The sequence below is a fragment of the Andrographis paniculata genome, unplaced genomic scaffold (assembly GCF_009805555.1).
Source record: "Andrographis paniculata isolate CXL003 unplaced genomic scaffold, ASM980555v1 Contig32END, whole genome shotgun sequence".
In the NCBI taxonomy this organism is placed as follows: Eukaryota; Viridiplantae; Streptophyta; class Magnoliopsida; order Lamiales; family Acanthaceae; genus Andrographis; species Andrographis paniculata.
The window spans coordinates 4,307,236-4,325,020 of NW_026137565.1; the positions used below are offsets into that span (position 1 = coordinate 4,307,236).

Genomic DNA, 17,785 nt, shown 5'->3' on the forward strand with positions numbered 1-17,785 from the left:
CCGAATTGTCCAACATAAATAACCTCTTTAGATGTTAGATTTGATAGTGATATTTGAGATAGAATTCAAGTTTTAGATGGTTAAGGTCTGCTAACATTATGATAAAATTGAAGATTGTATTGGAATGTATAACATTATTATGATATGAAGTGTAGACAAACATAATTAGAATGTGAAGGATATAGAATAATGTTATTTGTAAGAATGATTTGAGGTCTATTAAGTACATGTTTAACATCAAATAAAGTGTGTAATATTTTAAAAACATGGAATGATATTCTACTGTCAATTAACTTGATAAAGTTATAAAAAATAATGGTATTAGGAGAAGATACATTAACTAGAGTATTTTAAAATATCTACTGACCCTTCAAATGTTGTGTTCTTCGCGATGAATAATTTCTTCATAGTAACTTTAATCACTGCCTCAAAATTTTTTTCATTAGCACTAGTTCTGAGTTTCCTCCCGATGAATTAGTTATTGTCACAATATTGATATCTTTTCTTTTAAAATTCTTTTGCCCAAATAGTAAAATCCATGAAGTTTAAAATATGCATTTTTAGTATGACATTTCTTATTGCAATAAGTTTATCTTCTCTATTGAATATGTTTTTTTTATACATTTTATATGTAAAAACAGTATTAGATACATGCATTCTTGTTAATATTAGCAACCAAGGCAACATAGAAGTTTATCTATTAAAAAAATTGTAATTTCTTATGTTTTTTCAAATTGTACAAGTATTGAATAGGCTTTTGTAGAAGGTAGAGATCCATAACAATAATTTGATTTCTTAAACCTTCGTAACTCTCGTTCAACCTCTTTAAAAATTGAATAAACTAATTCCTTTGTCCATTATACGATGATATAGGTAGCAAAAGCAATTAGTAAAAGCAATAAATAAATAAATATTTGTCAGCTCAATGCCAGCAAGTTCTTCCCACATTCTTTGATGATTTAATATAGCAGATTGACACTGAATAATCTCATGTTTTAAAATTTGAATAATTGTCTTCAATTGGTAAATCATAAAACCATTGCATAGCCCAAAATTTTTATTGTATGTTAGTCCCACATCATCTCTGTAGCAGATTTGGAATATACAAATGCTTTTTGTAACTTAATGTTATTAAATTTCAACAAAAGTACTAAATTAATCACTTTTTATTTTGTCAATTTTGGACAATTACAAGTGATAAGTAATTATGTCGGATAAAATAATATTATCCATCGTAATCAGAACTGGCGCATGGTTGTTCATTCGATCACCACTCCCCGTCGAGTTCGCTATCAGCTGGAATGGCGTCGACAGAAAGATTTCACTCTCTCCAGCCCTTCTTCCAAAGCTGATGGCTCCACGGCGAACGTGATCCGTAGCCAATTCTTGAGTCCCACAGCCAGTCCTGCTAAACATAGACAATGTAAATCAAGGATAACGATGGCAAAGCGTGCAAGAATGTCGACAAAACTCAGTAAATTGGACCTGGAAGAACTATTACAGATTCCTCTTTCGCCAACTTGAAGCAGAAGTCGATGTCGTCACTGATATCTTTTAGCTGGGAAACATTCAGCTTCACCTAAGTTCAGGCAGACACTCATCAGGCAAATCAAATTTAAACGATTTAGAAAGGGAACAAGAATCCACCAATATATATATATATATATATGTTTTACCATGCACGCCATCGATCCTTCGGGTTTCTGAGGACAACTGATGCAAGGGATTCCGTTGATCTTTTCATAACAAATATCCGAAGCCTGCTTCAGTGTGCTAAGTGTCTTCGTAAAGAAATTATTCTGCGTTTTGTTGATGATTTCCGGGACAGCAGCCTGGCAAATCAAACAAACACTCTGATTGAAAAACAGATTGCATCGTCTTTAATCCTAAGTGCATCGCAACAATCTAACATAATTCAAACTAGGTGCACCGACACAGTCATGTAAGTGTTTTATTTCTGTCGTCCAAACAGTTCGTACAATTGTCAAACAAATGATCACGATGGACTCGATGAAATAATTTATCTCAGTTTAACCCCACCTGAATAAACGTTGCTGGCCCTCCGGAGATGTTACTGTATTTCTTAAGGCGCTCGACAAACTGAAAAAGATAGAGCCGGTTAAAAATTGAAGGGTAAAGGAACTAACAAGTTTGGCAGTAAAGGGAAAAATTTTATTTCAGAGTTAAAAGATCGATAATAAACCTTTGGGGTCTTCATATACCCGTAGGGATCATTTGTGACCAACCAACCAAGACGCCAACCCGGCACTAGCCACCTCTTTGATAAAGATCCGAGAGTAAGAACAGGCGTAATTGAGCTAAAAACTCCCATAGGCACAAAAGGATTGGCCCCGAAAGATAGATGGCCGTATACTTCATCAGCAATGACAACTATACCGAGCCTGTTTGCAGTTTCCGCAATCTGATTGATCATTGCAAACCATTAAGGTCTACATGGATCGTATATATCTATTAGCCGTAAAGTAGCTGTGAGCAAGATCGAATGCTTACCTCTTTCAGGTGTCGATGCGAATAAACATTCCCACATGGATTCCCCGGATTTATGATAACCACAGCCACCGTGTTTTGATCTGACAGAGCTTCTACTGCTCGGAGATCAACCTCCCACCCATTCTCGGGTTGAAGATCGAAATAACGAACTTCAAGGTTTCGAAAAGCTGCGCAGAGTCCGTAGATTGGGAAACCAGGCCTCGGCAGCAAGATATTTGCACCAGGTGCAGCCAAAATAGACAGAGCAAATTCAATGGCTTGTGTACAACCAGCAGTTATATAGACATCGTCAGGCGACAAGGTGTAAGCAAGATCACGAGATAGATAGTCTGAAATCGCTCTGTTCCAGAAAAATCATGACAATCGAAGTCGAGCAATGATCAGTGATGAGGATGGTGATAAACCAGGTGAATTAGTATGGATTAACTTCAACACCAAATCTAATAATCTGATTTCGCTAAGAAGTACTAGTATGAACAATGATGTTAAACTTCAAACCCTAACTATTGCGATAAATTTCAACGAAATTGGAATTCAAAATCCCCAAGCAACAATCGAATGAACACCAAATCGTTCCGCACAGCAAACAAAAGCAGGAACACAGTGCATGCTCAGATTAAAATTGAAAAAATTAAAAGAGAAATCCAAAAGCAGCACGGATTCGATTAACAGAGAAGTTACTTTCTAGTTTGGGGAAGCCCAACGGTGGGGGCGTAGCCATTGAATTTGTTGGAGCGGAGGGTTTCAACAACGGCCTCCTGCGCAGCAGAAGTGGTGCAGAAGCAAGAGTAGGCAGTCGGATCCCCAATCCCCAACGAAATTACCTTTTTACTCTCACCGCCATTCTCGGCGCCTGTACTCGCCATCAAAAGCTCCAGTATTCCTTTGATGGTAATGGTGTTGGGCGTCTCAATTTCACGGCTGCCACTGTCGCCATTCCGAGCATCCATAGTTGAAGCGAGAATGGAGGACAAGGTTTCTGGTATGGGTTTGGTTATGGGTATGGGGACGGGGTAAAGAAGAGGGAAATCGATATTTTGGATTGTAGCAGGCGTCAGGGACGAAGGTATTTGAAGGCCACAAGAATCGCGATCCATAGCTGTCTGTGCTGTAATTCATACGTTGGCGTTTTTGTGAGGTGCCAAACCCAAACGAAATATGGCCTCATTAATTTATTTTTTTTTATTATTATTTTTTTTTATATATAATGAAAATCAAATGGTGATCTTCCGTGTAAACTCCAAATTTACTTCTTTTTGTAAATATGTTTGTTATTACACGTGGCAGTTATTTGATCTTATCTAACATGTGTGCATTATGCATATAAAATATTATTTTAATTTTATAAAATTTTGAATGATTTAATTTGGATAAGCTAAAAATCTGTTAATCCATAGTTATGATAAATTTTTATTTGACTGATTAAAATTATCTATGTTGAATTTATGCCTCCTTTTCAAGCACTTTTTGGATCTAAGATATTAAATCTTTATTGTAGATGAGATTTTCTTGTGATTCTGATATTTAAAGATCGAATTTTTATCAATATAGCCTATGATTTAATATCATTGATTGGCGAGATATTTTTGCAATTGTGTATATTAAAAATAGTTTCAGTTCAAATAACAAAAATATAAAAAAAAATTAACATATTTTCACGAATTAATAAAATACTATTATTTTTTAATTTATTGTAAAAACCTAAAAGATCCCATTAATTTGTGACAGAGGCAAAAAAAAAAAAAAATCGTCCAACTTATATAATTGTTTTGTCATTTTTGTTAATCCAACTCAAATATATTCACTTTTTACTTTAATAAAAAAAAAAAATCTCTTATACTTTACAAAATATTACAAATAATATCATTAAAAATAAATAAGTTTAACAACAAAATTGACTTTTTTATCTATCTATTGTACTATTTACTATAAAATATTAATATACTAAAATTTACGTGCAAAAAGCAAATTGATACATATGACTCGAGTGGTGGAGTAAAGATACGGCATATTTAAATCCCAAAATACCTCTAATTTTTGCAAAAATATTTATTTTATTTGTATTTCAAGAATATCAAAATAATCTTAAACATTTTTGCTGACCAATAAAATATTACTCCCTCCAACCAGCAACAAATGACCTCTTTTTTTTGTCAGTCTAAAAAAATGATATTTTTCTATTTTTAATAAATTTATTCATGTTAAACATACTTAATAAATATAAATTAATTTAATTAAATTTATAACATCTTGCAAATAAGACCTAAAAAAAACTCCTTTAATTCTATCACTCTTCTTAATAAACAATTTTTTGTATTTATAGTTAAAACTCTTTATTTTTTTATATTATTATTTTTACTAATATATTTTTTCATATCATCCAAAAACATTGCATGAACACAATCGTAGCATCATACTAATACAAATATAACAAATAAAGATAAGTAAATATACGTACGTGATTGAGTTGGTGTCAATCAATTATTTGTTTTCAATTTTGCCGGGAAACTGTTTGATAGTTGTTTTTACGCAATATCATAACTATATATATTGATTTATTTAGGTATCAAACTTTTATTCCTTAGACACTGTTTATTTAAAAAAATATACATATTATATTAAATATATTTTTTTAAAAAATAATATATTAAATTAAATACTAATATTATATTTTAAAAGAAAATTTAAAATTTCAAAAATCTCAGTCTAAACGGAGCTAGAGATATGATATTTTTGTTAGCACATCGTGTCTTGGGTAATTGTATTAATTCTGACTTTGAATCTTCAAAAATTAATCACCTTCTAATCTTTTGAATTTCTCCTAAATACAATATTTATGGATATATCAACACAAAATTAAATTAAATGTACTGACTTTTAATTAAAAAGTAAAAATTGATTCAATAATTTTTTATTGTAATTTATAAAAATAAACATATAAATAACTAAATATATAATTTAGTTATTATGTTTTGAATATAAAACCAATATAATATTAGGTTTTTTTTTTCTAAATACAAAAGTATCATTTTCAAACACTTATGTATATATAAATTATTTTGATCTATATAAACATATTATGTCCAACTATTCTTTTTATATCTAAAAATATCACAATCCAAACAAAACACATGATAATATAAAATTTGTTATAAAATTTGTTTGGTTGTTGTTTGAAATTAATTTGAAAAAATAGTACTTTTTCAGTCCGCTTCTAAGGATTACATTTACATTTTACGTCATTATATTAAACATTAAAAATATTCTTATATTTGTATAATTATTTTCTATAAATATCATTATATTAGTATTATATGACACTAATATAAGTATTTTTGTCATTTTTCCTTATTTGTACTACTTTTTGATATGATAATTAATATTCAAATATCAACACTAAAAAATAAATATGACCTTTAGAGACAATGAAAATAATATATTAATATAAATTTGTATTTAAATAGTATTGAATTTGATGTTTTATACAAATAAATAATACCTATTTTTAAGAAAAATATCTTCACTGGAGTTATGTGTAAACTAATCTAATTCAGGGCTTGCCTACCTTTTGAGTGTTACTCTCTCCGTCTCAGATACCGTGTCTGCTACACTGTAGACACGGTATTTTAGAAGGGGTGTAATTAGTAGATAATTAAGAATATATTAGGGAGAATAATTATTCTATAATATAAATAATTATAAATTAAGATTAAAATAATTAATTAGTTTAATTAAAATTAAAAAATTTAAAATGAAATTAAAGTGTGTAATCATTTTCCAAAAAAAGAAAGTGACATAGTATGTGAGACGAACAGAAACGACAACGTGGACATGATATCTGGGACGGAGTTAGTATTTATTTATTTTTTATGATTTTGCTCATTCAAGCTAGCAATGCCTAAAAGTTGCCACAACATAATGTGCTTTATGCCTAACCTAAACTAAAACAAATTAAATGGTTTGAATTTATGTAATGATAGTTTGCTGTGAAATTTTGTAAGAAAAAATAATTTTATATATATATATAAGAGTTATTGATGGTTCTCCAATGAATTTGTTAAAAAAAATAAATAAATATACAAATCTAAATTGATGTAGCAATGAATGCCATCTATATTAAATAAAAATTTCATTATGGTTACAATGCCATCTATGGACAATAGTTACAATGTCAACTTAAGTAACTAAATTCACCCACCCTATTTAAAAATTAATTGATATCTTATAGGGCAATTTCATAATATATTCAAACTTGAAATTATATAGGTGTGTTGACATTGTATTTTTGAATAAATATATATTTTTTTTATATTAGGTACGGAGACATATGAAGTAAATATGTTGCGTCCATTTTGTGTTTTTGGATAGATGTGATTTTCTTATTTTAGATCAGAATAAAAAAAATAATACTTTGTATTTAATTGTTTAAATTTTTGTGAGTGAATAATGTGGATATATTATATATAGTATTATTGTGTGTGTATATTTTACATTTTTATAATATTTATAAAGAATTGTATCGTAAAAAAAACACAAAGAGAACAAATCTATTTTTTTGTTCTTATTTTACTATCTAGTTTGCTCCTTTCAAGTTTATTATTATTATTATTATTATTATTATTATTATTTTAATAGTACTCCCTCCGTCTCAAATATCTTACAATATTTTTTTGTTGTCACAAATTCTTTGCAATATTTTTAAAATAAGAAATAATTAAATATATTTAATCTTTACTTCACACTTTATCATCACATTAATCAAATAAAAAGTAAAATTACAATTCTCTCTCTCATTACATCACTTAATTCTCAAATTATCTTAGTTAATACTACTCACCCAAATTACTGTACCGAAATCAAATATTGCACGGTGAGACAAATCGAGCTAATATAATATTTTGTGAATAATATGAGTATATTTTAGTCAAGGAGAATCATGATTCTTGTATAGCAAAAATTTCAAACTTCATTTAAAAAATAAATAAATAAATAAATAGAGCCTTTCAATCATCTAAGGGCTTGTTTGTTTGGGAATTGGATTTTCAATTCACTGTTTATCCCATTTTTTCATTTAAAAATATTAAATTAAACACCTATTTTTTATTTTTTATATTATACTAAAAATCAGTTTTATATTCAAAACATCAAATCAACACATATTTATATCACATCATACAATTATTCAAATTCAAAACTTTTACTATTCAAATCCCAACTCGAAATTCAAATCCCCAAACAAACACACCCTAACTATAAAGAAACGTTGATTTTATGTGATCATTATTTCAAAATAAGGGTGTATTTATATAGTGATTTTTTCTTTTTCTTTTTCATTGTTTATTTAATAGTGAATTGGATTTTGATGTTTGAGAAGATGAAAGTGTATATTTTTAATAAGAAATTGTTAGAATTATACTTCTTCCTCCGTTCCTTAATAATTTATCTATTTTTTATTTTGATTTTTTTTTTATAAAATATCCATTTTCTTTTTTAGTAATTGTATTTTATACTGACCTTATAAATTACCCTTACAACTTACAATATATTACACAAATATCATTATATTTATATTACACAATACTAATAAGATTATTTTAATCTTTTGTACTTTATTCATACCACACCTCAATATAATATTAATATTTTTAAAATTTCATACAAAAAACAAACGAATACAAGAGATGGAGCAAATAGATAATTTAAAAAGTTATTTAAATGTCCTATTTATTTTCAATATTTGATCTAATAGTATATATATCCACCAACTGAATTTTAACGTTGTAACATTTACAAATATTATTCAAAAATGTTATTTAATTAGTGTGATATATAAACTCATGACTATAAAATCACAGAATTACATATATAATTAAAACTTAAATACGTTAATTGAAACCCATATATTATAATTTCTAAATTCATTAGTAAGATACTAATAAAAAAAAAATATCAATAATGTACTTATTTTTTAAATGGAATTATATCACCATTAAATAAATATTTTTATTTTCAATTCACCTTCAAAGGAATTAATAATTTCATAAGATAAAGATAAAATAGAAAGAAGGTGCCCCGACGCCTCTCCCAATAATCAAAACAAACAAAAACCAATAGTGTCTTTATATTACTTTGGATGAGATTTTTTTTTTTGGGAAATATAATGTATTTGAATGATTGTAAAGACAAATAGAAACGTTGACATAATTAATTTGAATTATTGTAATTAATTTGTATTTTATTTACTTAACACTTTAAATATTGTCAATATGAAATTCGTGTTAATATAATATAAATAAAACATATAAATCGAATGCATATAACAATAATTTATAAAACAAATACGATTCATCGAATGAGATGTGTAAAAAAATACATATATAAAATGTGGACTCATAGCACATAGTTTCGATATATGATGTGTTTTATTTTTTATTTCAAATTAATTTTTTTTTTTTGTTTTCAGTCCATTTAGTTCTCTTAAAAATAAATTATTATTTCAAAATATCATATCAAAATACTGTTAAATAATAGTATCTTCTTACGCCCTAATAGTCTCATTTATTTTTTACGTGTTGATATTTGAATATTAATTATTACATCAAAATGTAAGTACAAATTAAAAAAAAAAAATTGCAAAAATACTTCCATCAGTATCTTATAATACTAATAGAAAAAAAAATTGTACAAAAACTTATACAAATATAAAGATATTTTTAATATTAAGTATAATTATTACCTTAGAGGCGCACGGATACAGTATCTATCAACAATAAGCATGTATTATAGCATAGAATTGAATAAATTAGCATTCCCCAATTTATACACTAAATTATAAAGGTTGTCTTTACATAAAAATTTTGGAAGTTCGGTCATTTTAAATAGTATTTATAGTATATATTTTTCAAATATTAAATTAAATATTTATTTACTTTTACAAAATATTAATATTCTATGGAACCTTCCAACTCTTAGCTAAGTGATGTATTTGCCTAATCCTATCTTCTAGTTCACTATATACACCAAATCCTATTCATTCATAATCATTTTATTATTATTATTATTATTATTATTATTATTATTATTATTATTATTATTATCTAATTAAGGCTCTAATTGCATATGTTTCAAAATTACTCTTTTCGCGATTTATAATAGTTTTATTTTAAAATATAATCACCCGATAACTACTTGGTTTTTATTTTAAATGCCAAAACAAAACAAAAAAATATATATCTTCTATATAAAACATATTTATATAATAGTAAATATGTATTTTTGTTCGATTTTTATAACGATCAGAATGTATATAGCAAGATGATTTGTTAATCCAATTCGGATCATGAATATCAATTCAAATTGAATTTATTGTTACAATTGAAACTACAAACATACCATAAATTTCCACTAAAATTTTCTCACGATCACTCAACTTAAGACTCACAAACTCCACACACAAACTCGTGTCTCATGATTGCTCGGAATTGTCAGTCGCAAGGCAACTCCTCAATGCCGCAACATATAAATCTTTGTCTCGATCGTTTGATTTAATTTGCAAATTAGAAATTCTAAACTTGATCTCCAATCTTGTTCAATCTAATTTTAAGTTCACTTTCAAGAACAAGTTATAAAATCGCTCTAATACCATATTTTTAATGAACTATTAGTCTCACATAATCTATCAATCAATAGATGAAATTTGTATAATCCGAAACTCTTCCTCTTAAACTCTATGAATATGACGGTAGTTACCATACTGACATATATATAAAAGACGGACAATGTATTTTTTATATAACATAATATAATGTTGTATCATACAGAAGCATGTGTTATATTATATATTGTACGGTGTTGTATAAATCCACATACGGTGTTGAAACCAATAATATATTGTACTATATGAAATTATATAATGTGTTACCAAATATGTATAATATATTAGATTTCAAAAAAAGAGCTTTAAATATTGTTATATTCGAAAAATATGACTTTTTAATAAAGTTTTGATAAAAAAAAAAAAAAAAAAAAAAACTGAGCTCTCAACAGAGTTAAAATTGAAAATATGACTCTCAATATTGTTATAATCACAAACAAGGTAACAATACTATTAGAGTCGGAAGACGGCTATGAACGGAATTACGACAAATGATTGAATTTCGAATATAAACTTTATTGAAATTTAAAAGTAAATTTAATAAACAGTCAGCTACAAACATAGTGGAGGATCTCAAAATTGAAAAACCTCTTATACATTCTAAATTGAATATACCCGTAGAATATGATTCTCAATAACATGTAATATTTTGAGGTATTTCAAAATTGAAAAAATTGATAATCATAACATGATTCTATATCATTGTAGCATTTTAAACTATTTATTACTAATGTAATCAAAAGCTTAGAAGTAAGTGTGATACAGACCTAATAAGCTCAAATAATAATAACAATATATTCTAAGATAATAGAATTCTAATGTAAATCATAGTCGAAATATATTCTAAGATAATAGAATTCTAATCTAAATCATAGACAAAATATCTAGACTTCGTTTAGGCATAGAATTTTGAAAATTTGAAAATATGAAAAAAAAAATTAATATTTAAAATGATATTTTATAAATATATATATATATAATGTGATATATTTTTAAATTATTGTAAATAAATAATGCTAAAAGTTCAATGTGTAATAAGAGTCCTACAACATCTCAGTACTTTTTGTATAATAGAAGAAAACAATGCTAAGAGAGCATAAGATTTCTTACTTTTTAAGGAAAAATATATTTTTAGTCTTATAATTGATTCTTTTATCATTTTATTTCGTAATTAAAATTGAATAAAAATTATTCCGTCAGTGATGTTTTTTGCACAGTTGGTTCTCTAACTTTGAAGATGCGCACTTTGCACATGTTTGGCAGGCTTGGAACACACGTATAGGTAAGATATGCGCGACCTAGCAAACACGTGGAATATTTTATTATTATTTTTTTTTTAATTTAATTTATTTTATTTTAATTTTAAAAAAAATAACAATTATAATAATCTACGTGTCCATAAGGTGATGTCTATCTGGCATATATATGTGCTCCGGCGTGTCATACGGATGTCACGTAAGCATCTTCAATGTCAGAAGATCAATTATGTAAAAAAAAAAAAAAAAAACCATTTCTATATAGACTTTAGTCAACAAAGCTAAAATGATAAAAATGAATTAATTATGAAACTAAAAAAAAAAAATCCTCTAATTTTTAATGTTTGGATTTGAGTTTAGTATTAAAAAATAATAAAAATTTAAATACTTAATCATATTAAGTCCTCGTTGATGCTATATTTTGAATAATATTTTTTTCTAAAATATCAAATAAAAAATATTTAATTTAATGATTCAAAAAACAAATTTTAATAAGTAATGAAATATCATAACCAATTTTTTAAATAAGAAAATAAAAAATAATATGGATCGGGAGAATGAAAATAGAGTTGCAGTTTTGTGGATCCAACGTGAATAATGAATTAAATGGCCCATTATGATGAAAACATTATTCTTTTGATAATTTATTTATTTTTTTATAACATGTTCTTTCAAATTTATCATTTTCGCTGGTGTTTGTTTCTTTTGCACTAAATTCACAAATTTTATTATTTAGATTCTATATATATTTTTAAAAAAAATAATATATATTTTTTTACAAAATATTTTATCATAATTTATTTTAATATCAAATTCAAATCAAAAGCTTTCAAATCACTTTTTTTTTTTCTCCAAATCAAATTAAAAGAAACACACTGAAAATAACGCCAAAAAATTCACAACTAAAAAATGAGTTGTTTATAGAACGTTTATCATATGTTTTGTATTTAAGATGAATTTTGGTATTTCAAGAAAATATTTAGAACAAAAAAATATATATATATTAAAACAGGATTAGGACACAATCAAAACAACCAAATTGAGTCCCTGTAATTCAATCTTAAATTAATAAAGTTCAACTCATTTTTCACTAAATAAAGTTATTTTATTGTATTTTTCTTTATTTATTTATTTTTTTTTTTTACAGGTAATAAGTAATTTTTATGTAATTCTTGTAATTGATTGAAAATATAAATATATATATATATATTTATACAATTTGATAAATAACACTATTTTTATTCGTCCATTTTGATAGTATTTATTTCTCTTTTTAAAAAAAATTGTAGATTTTACTATATACTATGAATATTTTAAAATTTATATTTATTTATATCAATATTATTATATTATTTTATATATTAAAAATAAAATCCTTTTTACTTGTAAAATTCACAATTATTTTCAAACAAGCAAAAATAATATTGTATTAAATCAATTTATAAGCTACACAAAAAGATAATTTTCCACCCATAAAAATTATTTGAGAGTGTGAGGGTTAACTTGTAACTTTTGTCTAATATGATTTTCCTTATCGAATATAATTTACTGGAATTTCCAATTATTAAAAAAAAAAAAAAACCCTTTATCTCTATGTTTAATTCTCTCTTTCTTTATAAATATATATTATTTTCATTTATTTTATTTTGTGATATTAACTCCCGTGACAATTATTAAGGTCAACGGATATGGATATTATCCTTCCTACAATAGTTTGAATTTTATATCATATAAGAGTGCTTCTATTTGTTGGAGTACTAATTTTTACTTTATCTTTATATTACTAAATTAGTAAATTAAATTATATATTTAAATATTACATTTAACATTATTTTTTATAAAATATTTTAGCCAACATATGATTTTTATTTAAAAACATCCATAATAATTTTAAACACACTATTCAATTATTTTTTACAAAAAAAAAAAGAAAAAAAAAAGAAAAACCATAATATAAAACACTTAAAATTAATAATTAAATATATAACTTTTTTGTTTTTTATTTAACTATATAATTGTTTAAATGAATATAAACCAGACTCAATAAAATTTCACTAATTAAATGTATGTATGGAAGCATACACATTTCGGTTTTGTTTACTTTACATATTTTCATTCATCTGATACTATTAATTTTTCAAAAAATATCACATCAAATATTAATTTTTACTTTTTTTTCAAAGCTTTCTAATTTAAAAAAAATAAAAAATAATAAAAAAAAATTCTAAAAATCTCTATTTAAACAAAAACCGAATTTGTAACATATTTAATATTTATAGCAAAAAACAAAGGCTGGTAGGGACATTGCACAGTTCAATGATTTGCTGTAAAAGCTGTACACATCCCTGAATCTGATCTATCCATCATAAATAAGACACATTCAATCTTTGAGGATGATCAAGAAATAATATAATTTGTAATAATTAGATCATGGTTTCAAATTCGATCGATATTTATAAAGCTTCAGGTTTATATATGTGCTTTTTTGATGAAGTATCATATTTCAATAAATTATTTTGAAAGTCAGAAAATCTAAAAATATTTAATGTAAATATAAATAAATACAAATTTACGCACGTATTTGCTCATATATATAAACATATAGTGGACCATTAATATGTGTATTATTGAATGTATATTGGTCCATGCAATTACGTACTTTGCAGCTTTTACTAATACACACTTTCATTATTAATAATAATAATAATAATAATAATAATAATAATAATAATAATAATAATAATAATAATTTATTATGTTTTTATATATTAGGAATTGCAATTATTATTTTTCAAGTAGATAAAATTTTAGGCTAAACATAGGTCCCAAAAGAGAAAAAAAATAATAATAAAAAAATTTAAAAAAAAAATAATAATAATAATAATTGAACATGTATAAAAAATAATATATCTATTACATAGATGAGCAATATATAATATTTTAATTTGTTACATATATATGAACATGTGTTTTGCATTGTCGGCCGTGTACTGCAAAAAGTAACTAATGGATTTGTATTATCTCTGCAGGGAATTACGTTCGGCCGAAAATTTACTCTATTTTTTTGGTAATAATTGCGGATTTTCACGTCATAAAAAAAAATATGAGACTATGGTTTTAAATACCGATGCCTCCTGATTTTTCTTATTATATACGGTTCGTCTAGTATGACTATTAGATTCGGCCAAGGTTTTATCCAAAGCATACTTGTCTAGTAGCGACTGTGAATTTCCATATTATAAAAAAATGTTACGGAAGCCGGTGAGTCTATCACACATAGTTTGTCTAGTATAATTTATTTTACTAACCTAATTTATCGGCTATTAAACTTGGCTGGAAATTTATCCAAAATACACTTGAATAATAATAATTACTGTTTCTATGTATATAAAAAAAAAAAACAAAAAAAAAAAAAAAAAAAAACAAAAGTGTAAATACTTTTGGGTACCAGTTTTTAGTGTAAATGAATAATAATTAGCATTTTTTATTTTTAATAATCAACTATATATCAATATATATTATAACTACCGCGAAACTAATATCTCTTCTTGCAAGACACATTCTAGTTTAGAACTCTCATTTTTTGTGCATATCAGACTTAACTTTAAATCGTAACTAATATTATCCTCCTTGCGTTTCCCGTTTCGTATGTATTTATCCATTTAATTTTTGCACGGAGTTTTAGAAATATTAGTATATTAGGATGTGGTAAAAATAAAAATGAAAAGACTAAACTAACTTATTAGTATTTAATGATATAAATGTAACGATATTTGTGCAATATATTGTAAATTAAAAGGGTATTTATAATGTTAGTGTGAATGAATAAACTGTTTTGTTATTTTTGGCATATTGACAAATATATATATATATTTTTTCTTGCAGCTAAGTTTTCTTTTTTCAAATAGTCTGATGTTGCAGTAAGGCTGTCACTGCAATCGTGCTGCAATCTGAATCTGTGAGCTTGGCATTATTCATTGTGTCCAAACTTTAAATGTCTGCAAAAGTCAAATATGGTATTTTGGGATGGTCAGACTCGTGTAAATTCGTTGAAGAACACTCCATTTATTTTTATACTAAGAAAAATTAATATGAGGATGATTCTTTTTCAAGGTTGCATGATATATACAACCAAATGAGAAAAAGTTTGGTGGTGAGTAAGGTTTGAGAGCCAAAATTTAGAGAAAAAAATTATTGTGTGTGTTTTCACCCTTCCCCAATTTTTTCCATATTTTGAACTGTTGTTTAACACTGAAACCTACCGGAGAGATCGACGGAGATCGAAGATAATTGAGTTCCAACAGGAGAGGATGATCAAACTCTGAGCTGCTTTGTTGTATGGTCGTTGTCAGTACGCGTTTGTGACAACGTGAACCTGTTGAGGTATTTTCTTAGGTTAACCATGATAGTTTTTTGGGTTGAAGGAGTTGTGGTTGTTTTTCTCTTTAATCAGCAGCGCTGATTAGTAGAATATCTCCTGGATTGTTATCCCCGGATGTAGATTGGTTAATAATCGAACCGGGTCAACAAACACCTTCTCTCATTGTTGTTTTATGTTCTGCGTTGTCTTTCGTTGTTAAAGCGTTGTTATATAACTGTGAATCGTCTAAGTTGGCCTTTTAAAATGTTCGAATATGTTTATTCGATAAATCATTTTTCCAACAGTTAGCTAGATAGTACTGTTATTGAAAAAGAAAATAAATAATAATTAGTTAAGGAGCGGAAAAAGTATTGGACAAAATTTCGAGAGCCTAAAAAATCTCGAACGGAAGTGCTCTTTTCTACAAAAGCCACGAATTTCAGATATATCAAATGAATTCGTTATTTTTAATGTCTTGTATTCGACGTTATCTCAATTACCCTATCATGTAGCATGCATATTATTCAAATGAGAATTGTCACTCACATAGATTTTCATATTAATTCATCAGAGTATATAACAATGATCAGTTTCCCACAAAGGAAATGAGAAGGCACATAAAGTTTTTATGCAAAATTTGTGAGTTACTTTCGTAGCTATCTAAATACAAAGGAATCCAAGAAGGTGGTGAATAGTCTACTTATAAAATATAAATATTTTTATTTCGAATTGTTCAATTATAAAATACTCATTTTAAAAATACTCTATTTTTTTCACAAATACATTTACTTTCTCATCTTACTCCAAAAAAGTAAAAGCAAAATTTTATTTACACTATTTTTTAAGTACCAACTACAATTAAAATATACTCCATAAATTTATTTCTTAAACTTCGCATAAAAAATAAATATATACTTTTTAGATAGGCGGATGGAACATTCAATAAGAAAATAATGTGTTGTAAAGTCCAAATTAAAACCAAAGAAATATTGTACATCTAACTTCCCGAGAAATTTTTGGGAATGTTTTATTGGACCATATGTTAATATTTTGATATATACTTGTATATATATTTGATACTATTTATATTTTTTCTAAAAATACTAATAAAAACATTTGGTTTGACCATCCTTAAACATAGATCTATCTTGATTGAATTAAATCAACAATTTTTTACATCCTCGTGTGATTTTTTTTGTTTTTTCTTAATCTCCAAAATTTTGAATACAAAAACTACAAAATTTACCATCGAAATGATGATAATGTTTTCACAATGAGATGCGATAAGGGTAAGCATTAAGTATCTTTAAAGTCATAAAGTAATAAATATGCATGAGTTATACATGAATTATTCCAAAAGGTTTGAGCATATTACACTATAAAAAAATATCAATTTTGTAACGAGATTTTTTCGTTCTTAAATCTACTTTTTTCGATACTAATAATATTAGAGACGAAATTAGTGATGGAATTATGTTAGCTACGTGAACTTTAGAAACGGAATTCCGTTACAAATATACTATTTTTTGTAGTGTTAGTATTGCAGGACACATTGAAATTCATGATTGCTTTTGAATTACATTGCATTCAAACAATGTAAATATAATTTATTTAGATAAGGATTTTTGCAGATTTTTGAAAATTTGAAAGTTTGAAAAAAAAAAAAAAAAAAAAAAAAGTAAAAAGTTAGTATTTGATTTAATGTTTTGTGAGAAAAAAAAATATATTTGATGTGAATTTTTTTTAAAACTAAACAGTGCCAAATAGTTGAAAGTAGGTTATGTAAACAGAGATATCCGAAAACGTAGTTTTGCTAATTTTTTTACTGACTTAGTTTGCAAGCTACGAGCACGGAAGATCAACAACAGGTTTCAACATTATACTATAATATATATATATATATTTTTATATATAAACAAAGAATTGAAACTTTTTTTTCTAGCCATTCTTTCCCTTTTCCAAAGAAATTACTCCTTTTGTAATTCGATTCCAGCAAGTAGAAAC

General features: G+C 25.9%; 1 protein-coding gene across 1 annotated transcript; it reads right to left on the reverse strand.

Annotated features, from left to right (window-relative positions):
* Positions 1 to 1,092: 1,092 nt before the first annotated feature.
* Positions 1,093 to 3,623, reverse strand: LOC127248078 (probable aminotransferase TAT2). The gene is made up of 7 exons (XM_051270247.1): positions 3,193 to 3,623; positions 2,512 to 2,851; positions 2,204 to 2,422; positions 2,041 to 2,100; positions 1,677 to 1,832; positions 1,486 to 1,579; positions 1,093 to 1,405 (listed from the first exon to the last, which is right to left on the reverse strand). The coding sequence occupies exons 1-7, from the start codon at positions 3,606 to 3,608 to the stop codon at positions 1,293 to 1,295; spliced, it is 1,398 nt and encodes a 465-aa protein (XP_051126204.1). The 5' UTR covers positions 3,609 to 3,623; the 3' UTR covers positions 1,093 to 1,292.
* Between the last annotated feature and the right edge of the window lie 14,162 nt (positions 3,624 to 17,785).

Excerpts from the sequence above, each read along its gene's own strand:
- LOC127248078 (XM_051270247.1), bottom strand. The coding sequence starts at position 3,608 with ATGGATCGCGATTCTTGTGGCCTTCAAATACCTTCGTCCCTGACGCCT. Across the intron at positions 2,423-2,511 it reads CGCATCGACACCTGAAAGAG|ATTGCGGAAACTGCAAACAG; the intron begins GTAAGCATTCGA and ends ATGATCAATCAG. Across the intron at positions 1,406-1,485 it reads ATCTGTAATAGTTCTTCCAG|GACTGGCTGTGGGACTCAAG; the intron begins GTCCAATTTACT and ends TATGTTTAGCAG.